The 10,797-nt window shown below is 36.1% G+C and overlaps 1 protein-coding gene across 1 annotated transcript; it reads right to left on the bottom strand.

Moving 5' to 3' along the window:
- Positions 1–268: 268 nt before the first annotated feature.
- LOC129927187 (uncharacterized) lies at positions 269–10,283 on the bottom strand. Its single transcript, XM_056034570.1, has 2 exons — positions 9,849–10,283; positions 269–2,297 (listed from the first exon to the last, which is right to left on the bottom strand). Exon 2 carries the CDS (start codon positions 2,198–2,200, stop codon positions 1,250–1,252), a length of 951 nt encoding a protein of 316 aa, XP_055890545.1. The 5' UTR covers positions 2,201–2,297; positions 9,849–10,283; the 3' UTR covers positions 269–1,249.
- Positions 10,284–10,797: the final 514 nt, after the last annotated feature.

A 10,797-nucleotide genomic window follows, 5' to 3' on the forward strand; every position in this document is an offset into this window, starting at 1 on the left:
TTCACTGAGATTCAAACCCAGGTTCGGAAGCCTAGCGCTTAAACCACTCGGCTGCCTCGTCCCCGTTTTCCCACATTAGTTGCCTAGCAGCATGTTTACAAGCGCAGTTGGTGTTTCTAATTTCTAAATAATGGCTAACCCCCCCCCCCGTTTTTTTTTCTCCAATGTTATACAAACTAAAAGAAAGTTTGCGATTGTCAGAGCCACCTAGAGTTAAACACGATAGATGAAGCTATTATATTATCCAAGAACAATAATGCACATCAACACTTTTCAACACCACTTTTCAACACTTTTCAATTTAATTTTCGTTGTCAACTACGTTCGTCAATCTTAACTGTAAATTTATACAACAACAACAACAACAAAAAACAACACAAGCACATGTCATCATTCACAGACTACTTATGTGCATAGTTGCCACCATATATTATATATAATACGTACTCTATTACACGCTCATATAAATGTCATTCCAATATAGACTCAACTTTTACACTTTGTGATCATTGTATCGCTGTTTCTTCTGTAAAGACAGAAAAGCAAAGGTGGCGACATACAGTACATACCCCCCCCCCTTCCCGTCCGTTCTGCTGCACCCAATGCCGATATTTACGAGAAATAATCATTACAATAAAAAAAATAATCATTTGAGATTATTAAGCATATTATTATTATTATTATTATTATTATAGCTTTTATATAGCGCTACTTTCATGCTTATAGCATGCTCAGAGTGCTTTTGGTCCAATCTCATTTGTGGACCGGTGGGGAGGGGAGTGGAGGGGGTATCTAGGAGTTGGTTTTCCGTGCTGCCTTTGGGCGCTCAGTAAACACAACTCTGCCCGAGTCGGGTGTCGAACCTCGAGCCCCCTTCTAGGTAGCCAAGCCAAGCCAAGTTCAAGACCACGCTTCCCACCATAGTCCTTTTATCGTAATCATTGCTAATCTGTAGACTATATGCTGCATGCTACTTTTATAAAATTAAATTAAATAGCTTAAAGTGTTACATTAGCAATCAATTATTTATTATTTGTAGGTCTACAGCTTAGTGAGCTGAGTAATAATATGTCTCATTGTTAGATCCAATGTTATAATTACTTATTATAATAATTTGTTTAACTATTAAAAAAGGTAAGAAAATAATATAGGCCTTCGCGCTCTCTTAAAAAAAGCCTAACATTATTTGGTTATATTAATATAAGAACACAAACATATAGAACTATATTAAAGAATTTTAGAACAAACATCATTTGTCTAGATGAAACATGTTATACATATATGACAATGAAGAGCAAAGTAAAGTTATTTCATCAAGAGGTTCACCGGTTTTATGATTTGAACTTCTAGATACACAATAGTCAAATTCAAAAAAATTTCTAGCTATAAATTCTGCCATTTTTGGTACGGGCATTTCAATACCTTCAAATAGTTCGTAACTAAGGGGGAATACTTCAGATTTTTTGGCTACTAAATTTCGTCTCGTATAGTCGGTTATGGCCCATATGTATTCGTCGTTGCCTGTGTAGAAAAAAATGTCGATAAACGGATACCGGGAAGCGTTTCCGTAAAATTTCCAATGCATGATGGGATCAACTTTCAAAACGTATCCTTCGATGCAAGAGAGCGCTCCACGTACAGTCAACCAATCATTGACGTGGATCGCTATGTCAATGTCATCGTCCCAAGGTATGAGTCCATGATGTCTCTGAGAGCCCAGCAAGGAGCCGGACTCGAGGAAAAATTTCACTCCTGCTCCCTGGAGACTTTCCGCCAAAACGAAAAACATTTGTATGAAACTGCGCTTCTCTTTTCCATTCATCACCGGCAGAAAGTGTTTGTGGTCTTCAGATTTGAGTCTCGTCTCACTGACTTTATCGTAGATCAAAATGGCGTCTAAGCGTGGATCCTTTTCAGTTACAGTTGGCGTCACGACGGTGGGACACTGCGGCAGGTCTACGACATTTTCCGGACCTTTCGTCCTTGTTTCCATCATCAGAAGATCAATGGTCGTAACGTGCGTCCATGGTTTCGGCCAGACCGGATGCAGGAGAGTATTCCTGAGTGGACGGATGAACATTGAGACCAGAACTACTGCAAATATAAGGACACACGTTTTGATGACGAAACACACTCTGGTGCGTTGAAATATACACAGTAATGATGAGAGCGACAAGGAGCACAGTTGTTCTCTGTACATTTCCAAATGCTTCGAGAGTATAAGACAAACGATGACGTCATTATTAGTTCTAAAGCTGGTGCCTACATCAGTTGTTTATCTTCCACTGGAGTCACCTCTGTATAAAAAAAAAGAAAGAAACATTTCAACAGAGTCTATGAGCAACAATATAAATGAATGAAATATATCGGTACTGTTTTCTTTGATTTTAGCAACTTCACAATTTTGTTCACGTATCTAATATCAAAGCCTACATAATAAGTATTGTCTTCGAGTCCGAAGATTAGTGAGGAATGCAGTATTTCCTGTGGCTGCGCAGCCCCAGCTGTGACCTACATATTTTGCCACATCCAGGGCAAGCATAACCATTGTCCACAGGTGGTCGATTTAGATTTTCTTTTCGCCGTCTGCGTCTGTCCTCGGCGGCGGATTTTCTACATTCTTTAAGGTAAAAGGTAAAGTTCCCCTTTCATAAATTACGATCTAGGGCAGATGAGGTAATGGGCACCTGTTTCTTACATACTTACAAGGGTCTTACATGGGTCGTACAAGGGTCTTACATGGGTCTTACAAGGGTCTTACAAGGGTCGTACAAGGGTCTTACATGGGTCTTACAAGGGTCTTACATGGGTCTTACAAGGGTCTTACATGGGTCTTACAAGGGTCCTCTAATTGTATTTATACGTCCAATGGTGCTATAACACACTTTAAAATATAATTAAACTATAAAGGTGTTGAAACCTCCTGGAAAGCGGCGACTAATTAAAGTAATTCTATCGCAAAGGTCGTCATAATTAAATCTAAATAAAGTACTAAAGTACTTTCTATTTGTTTTAGCAACTGATTGTGAAACACCCAATGGCGTAGCTAGGGTGAGGGGAGGAGGGGGGAGACTTTCAAAATCCCCAGCGCCCTTACTTGAGGGGGGGCCCAAATGAGTGTTTTTTTACATTAAATATAAAGTATTACGCAAAATGCAGGGGCCCCCAAGGAGGTCAAGCCCCCCGGGTCCTAAAATGAGGAAAAATTTCTAACTACGCCCCTGGAAACACAGCACATATAATTCTGTTTTTAGTAAAGTTCTCCTTTCAGACCTTGCGTTCTAAATGTTTCTGTGGCCCACGGTTAACGAGGGTGTCATGTAGCCAGCACAATGGCCAACCGCCTTTGTGTCAGGGACCCGCTAGAGCTGGATGGACTCAGAAGCGCCATAATGATCTGATCCCAGTCTTCACCGAGATTCGAACCCGGGACCGCTCGGAAGCCAATCGCTTTACCACTCAGCCACCGCGCCTGCTTTATTAAGTAATAATAACAGACGTAATTTCTGATATTTTATTCTTTTTAAAACTCATAAAGACGTCTGCAGTTTTCTATGTCCTGGCATAGGGAAATGGCAGAAAATGCATTTACAAATAGTTTTTAACTTACATTGAACAGCAGATATTATGTTCGCTACGGTGGCCTCATGGATAGTGTGTAGACAATACTAAGCGATTATACATTTTCATTCAAGGCGTAAAAACTATAAATAGCAAAGCTTTTTAGGTGTATCCGGTGTACAAAATAACGGAAGTGTTGACAAGATATGTTTTTTTTTTAAATGGTACTGAGCGTCCTTGACATTGTTTAGTCTATAATGAAACTTTGCATTGACAGACTGGAGAGTACGATCTTAACTGTTCGATGCGCAAATACAAGAAACTTGTAAGAAACAATGACTGATAAGTGTTATGAAAATCAGTGAATGTTTGTGTCAAATGTAATTGACGTTTAAACGCACGTAGATAGAGTCTAGCCTTTCATATACTGATATGGTTCACAAATAAAATACAAGCCCAGCTTTCAAAACCAACTTTTTCTTTCTTTGTTTTCTGTTCCTTAAAGTTTTGCCCTCCTTTCTGACGTCCTCTAGATTATAGGTGTCCTCTAATCATGTAGGTGACAATCTAATGTGTAAGACTACTTAGACCAGAAGAAGTAAAAAAATGTCTTGACATTCTGACGGTCTTTAAATTTTTTTTCTATCAGATCTACATCGCTGTATTTTGGTATAGTAATACATGACATAAAAACCATTTTACTCTTATCTTATCTTATAAAAATACTCAACTAATTAGTGTCACTCATCACAGCTACTATGTTTAGAAGCCTACGTTTTCATATTTTATTTTTTCGCTTTCAGTTTTTTTTTCATTTTTTAATGAAATAATTGTATGGGAATGTCAATGATGGCTGCGGATTTCTTAAAAATTAAACAGTAAATTTGGTTGATTAAAATCCATAGTTTTATGAGTCATAATAGATCTTTAATTATCATAGAAATGAATAAATTTTTATTCTCTGCCACTGCTAATGTCGAGGTTTTTTTTTAGAGGTAAACAAAATTCTTTATAATACCTTTAACAGTGTCCCCTGTGGAATTTTCTCGTAATGTGGCAATTCTGTAATATTGCCTTCTGACAGATAACAAGAATCTTCTAAGGCAGGATTGTCAAACTCGTTAAGGCGTATGGGCGGCATAAAAAACTTACTATGGCCTGAGGTTCCGCAGCCAAAAATCAGTTGCAAAACAGCTTACTAGTTTTATATAAATTAGAAACAATACAATAGAATACAATAATTAATGGCATACATGTCCCTTAGTTAGCTAAATTTGCAGTATAATTTCATAATTAAAAATAACTAAATTACTATGATTGCACATATTTTCTTTGTCCTGATGCTTGACATATTTCTGTAATACAAGTTTATTAATATCGGGTGGAAGTTTGTTTGTCACTGACACTATCATTACTGAAGACAAATTTTGATCAGATAATCTCGAACGGTGAGGTGATTTGTAGCTTTCATTATAAAAAAGAACTGCTTACAAAAATAGCTAGAATTCTGGCTGCAAATCTCAGCAATTGAACGTACCGTTTAGGTAAATAACTAAATTTTGGCGCAGCCACTTCATTATACTTCGCTTTCAACAAAGAATCTAACTGCTATTCTATCAGCTCTAATTGCACATTACCAGCAGCATTTTCAGAAGCAAATAAAAATGGAGATAAAAACAACGAAAATTCTTGCTCGTATCAAACGAAGTCACGAAAACGGTCATTGAAAGCTTCTACTAACGATTCCAGGTGTAAGACATATTTACCAAATGTTGTAGCCGTATTTAATCTTTTTAGTTCCTGACACGTTGAGAAGTGAACAAGATTTTCTCTTCATATTTGGTTTATCCACAGTCGTAATTTTGCTTCAAAGCAATTCACATGATCACAAGCAGTTGTGACAATTTAGTCTTTACTTTGAAGTTTCGAATTCAATTCTTGCAGGTGACCAGTGAGATCAATTGCAAATGCCAAATCCTGAACCAATTCGTCAGTATGGAAATGTTCAACAGGTTCACCTTACATGTTCAGAAATAATACAATTTCTTCAGGCAGTACAACAAATCTCTTCAATTCTTTATGACATGAGAGCCAGCAAATTTTGTGTCCAATGTCATCCAGAAAATTGGCGATGATTTAAACCACGGGCATGAATAAAATTGATAGTGACTGAAACCAGTCTTATGACATGTTGGAATTATAATTGCTTTGTGCGTTATATTCCTTGGTGAATGATGCACTGAAAATGAGCAAATTTAAAATTAGCATTAGTCTCTCTTATTTTTTGCAAGTAGCTTTGCATCAAAACCATTTAATAATGGTTAGTGCGCCATTCGTTGTTAGAATAGCTAGTTTTACCAAAGGTAAATTGTACTGCAATATCACCTCCTGTTATTTCTCAAAATCATCCTCGCTTGTTGTGGTGTTATGTATAGAAAAAAGGTCAAGTGACTCCTCATGTATCACAAAATTCCTGTCACAGGTCCTTATGAGTATAGCCAACTGTGCTACACCCGTTACATCAGTTGACTCATAGAGAGCCAATGAGAATATTTCAAAATCTATTTTGTTCTTTAATTGTTCACGCGAGCTGATTGACATGTCATTTATTCTCTATGCCACAGTGTTACTAATTAACGTAATTTCTCTGAATGCTTTCACATTTTCTGTACAAATTACTTCGGCAGCTTTAACGACACACTCCTTCATAAAATCCCTTTCACTAAATGATTAGCTATGGCTTGCGATTAAGAGTGAAAAAAATGTATCTGGCTTTCACTGCAGACTCAATCTCGTTGTTCAGTTTAACAAATACTATTTCTTAATTTAATTAGCTTGTCATCTTTTATTTTCCAGCGTAATAGTTTAACATTATTTTGATAATTTTTTAGGTGGCCAAGCGGGCAGCATGCAAGGTGGTTGCGGGCCGCATGCTGCCCCTGAACGCCGTGTTTGACATGCCTGTTCTAAGGGCTTCGAACACATCCGCGAGGTCAGTTATCATTATTCCCTTGGCTAGTATATTATTTTCATTTTATTAATTAAACAATTCAAAGCTGATGATTACTTAGATCTCATTTGAAAAGCAGGCCAAGTATATTCAAACATTATAGTTTAAATGTTTCAATGGTGCCATTTGTAACATGTCCTCCTTCTTTAAAAAATAAAATTTGAAGCCTATCGTATGGTTACGGAAAATAAATTGCTATTCCTGAATTAATTTTTGGTAATTCCATCTCTCCATCTTGACCTAATTTCTCATGTCATCGTCATCGTATTGAACAATGTTAATGATTAAACAATTAAAATGACATAAAGGTAAAGCTTCCTGAACATTTTACAAGGAGCAAGTGAACACAAAATGACCCGGCTAAGCTCTCACAGGGCTCAGGGAGGAGAAGGCGCAGTAGCAATGAGTTAATATTATCAAAAGCTTAATCTTTAGACTAATGATAAATGCCAACTTGCCCCTAGAACAAATTTAATTTAATTTATTGCTTTTATAGAACGCTGCTTTCATGCTTATAGCATGCTCAGAGCGCTTTGGTCCAATCTCATTTGTGGACCAGTGGGGGAAAAGGGGGGGGGTCTGAGAGAATGTTTTCTATGCTACATTTGGGCGCTCATTAAAAACAACTCTGCTCAAGTCGGGTATCGAACCTCAAGCCCTCTTGATAGTTATCCGATTCCAAGCCAAGTTCAAGCGTACTTAGCCTGTAGACCACTCATCCCACAAAGTAGGACATTTGGACATTACGCGTTTTTTCTTTCTTTTTCTTTTATATCCTGCGTTCTGGGTTACTGTATAGAAGTTGTTGACTGCTTTCCCATCTTCTTTATTTGGTACAACATGAATTCATTGCCGTAATAAACCTCATCACCGATTAAAATTTTGTGCGCGTTGAAAATTGTTGTTGTTACTTACAGACATTGAGCGGGGCAGAAATACATTCATGGCATCTTATCAGCCTCATCCAGTTATTTGATTTATTGATACATTTCTAGCCTCATCCAGTTATTTGATTTATTGATACATTTCTAGCCTCATCCAGTTATTTGATTTATTGATACATTTCTAGCCTCATCCAGTTATTTGATTTATTGATACATTTCTAGCCTCATCCAGTTATTTGATTTATTGATACATTTCTAGCCTCATCCAGTTATTTGATTTATTGATACATTTCTAGCCTCATCCAGTTATTTGATTTATTGATACATTTCTAGCCTCATCCAGTTATTTGATTTATTGATACATTTCTAGCCTCATCCAGTTATTTGATTTATTGATACATTTCTAGCCTCATCCAGTTATTTGATTTATTGATACATTTCTAGCCTCATCCAGTTATTTGATTTATTGATACATTTCTAGCCTCATCCAGTTATTTGATTTATTGATACATTTCTAGCCTCATCCAGTTATTTGATTTATTGATACATTTCTAGCCTCATCCAGTTATTTGATTTATTGATACATTTCTAGCCTCATCCAGTTATTTGATTTTTTTGGTTACATTTCTAGCCTATGTACTTTAGTTGCCTTTTCATTCAGTAGTCCGTGGGCAAGTTTGGACTGTTTAAAGAAGTCCCCGGATCAATGCCGTAGACCAGTGATGCCCAACCTAATTCGATCTGCGGGCCATTTTATTTCCGACACTTTTGTCGAGGGCCACAAAATGTACAAAAAACGAAATGAAATTGACCTGACACTATTTGATTAGAAACCCGTGGATCTAGTACTTACATTAACTATTTAGGCCTATATGTGAAGTTGATCTTTCTTTTTACGCCTTAGTTAATGGCTTCGTTTGTCTATTTAAAATGTGAGCAACATCCTAGCTAGCCTTACAACCGACTCATTTTCTTTATTGATCCACCATGGGGGGGGGGGGGGGAGATTTCTACACTTTGTGTCGACGTTTCAGCGGGCCGGATGGAACTACGTTGCGGGCCGCATCTGGCCTGCGGGCCGTATTTTGGGCATCATTGTAGTAGACACACTAATTATGATCATTTATTTTCTTGTATCCTTAAAACGAATGTTACCTATCTAAGTTTGGCACGGGGGATTTGGTTTTAAATGTACGTCAAGAACATTCGTTTTTATTTCTTCATTAGGTTTGGGATTGAAGTGTGTATCGTGTGATTATTGTTATAGGACTGACATTATAATGTATGTGTGGACGAGAAGTTTGAACCCGGGACCATCGAGAAGACATGTCCCGAGTTGATACCTTACCACCAGACATAGTTCGCAATATGATTTCATGAAATGTCAAAACTTTTTTTTTGAGGGGGGGGGGGAGGGAGTGGGAGGAACGTATACTATATATATATATACTATAATACAGTTGAAAAACAATGTTTAGTCTATTATATATACTATAGTATAATCGAAAAACAATTTTAAGTGTAATATATATGTTATAGTATAGTCGAAATAAATGTTAAGTCTAATATATATGCTATAGTATAGTGAAAAAACAATGTTAAGTGTAATATATATGCTATGGTATAGTGGAAAAACAATGTTAAGTCTATTATATATACTATGGTATAGTGAAAAAACAATGTTTAGTCTATTATATATAATATGGTATAGTGGAAAAACAATGTTAAGTCTATTAGGCCTATATATAATATGGTATAGTGGAAAAACAATGTTAAGTCTATTATATATAATATGGTATAGTGGAAAAACAATGTTAAGTCTATTATATATAATATGGTATAGTGGAAAAACAATGTTAAGTCTATTATATATAATATGGTATAGTGGAAAAACAATGTTAAGTCTATTATATATACTATGGTATAGTGAAAAAACAATGTTTAGTCTATTATATATAATATGATATAGTGGAAAAACAATGTTAAGTCTATTATATATACTATAGTTTAGTTGAAATGTCTATAGTCTATTATAAAATGATTTGCGTGTTATAAACTATCATAAGAACCTTTCGCACAAAAAACGACTGCGCCATAACGTCGCATATCCCTACAGGAACTGTTGATTGGTCGAGAATTGTCGGTGTAAAATGATACTTGAAATAAAGCTGAAATAAAAGCTGTTTACTTTGTAATCACATTCCAATAAATCATATCGGTATAACACAAATAAAAAAAAATATATACTCCTAATATCGATATGATTTAGAAATTTAGAAAAAAATCTGACTATACATTGGATATTTTGTTTCAAACATATCTATTATCCAGAAAATATCCATTATTAATTTAATACACAAACTTTTAAGAAATAAATTATCAAAGTAACTCACAATGGTATAGCGTAGTCTTCGCAAAGACATTTATTCTTCACTCGCCTTGATGTATGCCTTATGCAACTTAAAGCCATTACAGCGGATTTCCAATCATGAGAGTTATTACTTTTACAAAAATGATTTCAATCCGAAATACGAGTTAATAAGTTATCCAAAATGACACCACACAATTACAAACTCGAGTCATTCGTGAATTGTGGTAATAGTTTGGAGAATTACATTGAAAGAAAACTTATCTAACAATGTCACACCTTGTGCTAGCAAAGTGCTTGACAATAACAAGAAGGTCTACAGTGGTTTTCAAACCGTGGTCCGCGGACCCCCATTGGTCCGCAAGGCGAGCAAACGGGTTGCGTAGAAATATGAAAATTAAATTTAGTTAAAACAACTTCTTCTCTAAAAGCCAGTTTATCCAATCGGATAACTTTAAGAATGATCAAATCGCCACTCACTACTTTTTAATTATAACGTCATATTCTATCACGACCTAAACCCAAGATTTAAAGACATGCTTCACTTGGATGTTACAGACTGGGTACTGAACCCTTTAACGCGTGAACAAACTCATATACCAATATGGCTGTTATCACAGATGAATCCGTACTAACACAGGAGCAGCTTATTGAAATATCCACAAACGATGAACTTTAACCCCATGTTTGAACAAGGGTTAAAAAAACAAACAATTTCTATTTTATATCCTGCGTTCTGGGTTACTGTATAGAAGTTGTTGACTGCTTTCCCATCTTCTTATTTGATACAACACGAATTCATAGCCGTAATGAACCTCATCACCAATTAAAATTTTGTACTCTTTGAAAACTGCGGTTGCTACATTTCTAGCCTATGTACTTTGTACTTTAGTTGCCTTTTCATTCAGTAGTCCGTGAACAAGTTTGGGCTGTTTAAAGAGGTCCCCCGATCAAAAACGTTTGAGAACCTCTGA

The sequence above is a fragment of the Biomphalaria glabrata genome, chromosome 7 (assembly GCF_947242115.1).
Source record: "Biomphalaria glabrata chromosome 7, xgBioGlab47.1, whole genome shotgun sequence".
NCBI lineage: Eukaryota > Metazoa > Mollusca > Gastropoda > Planorbidae > Biomphalaria > Biomphalaria glabrata.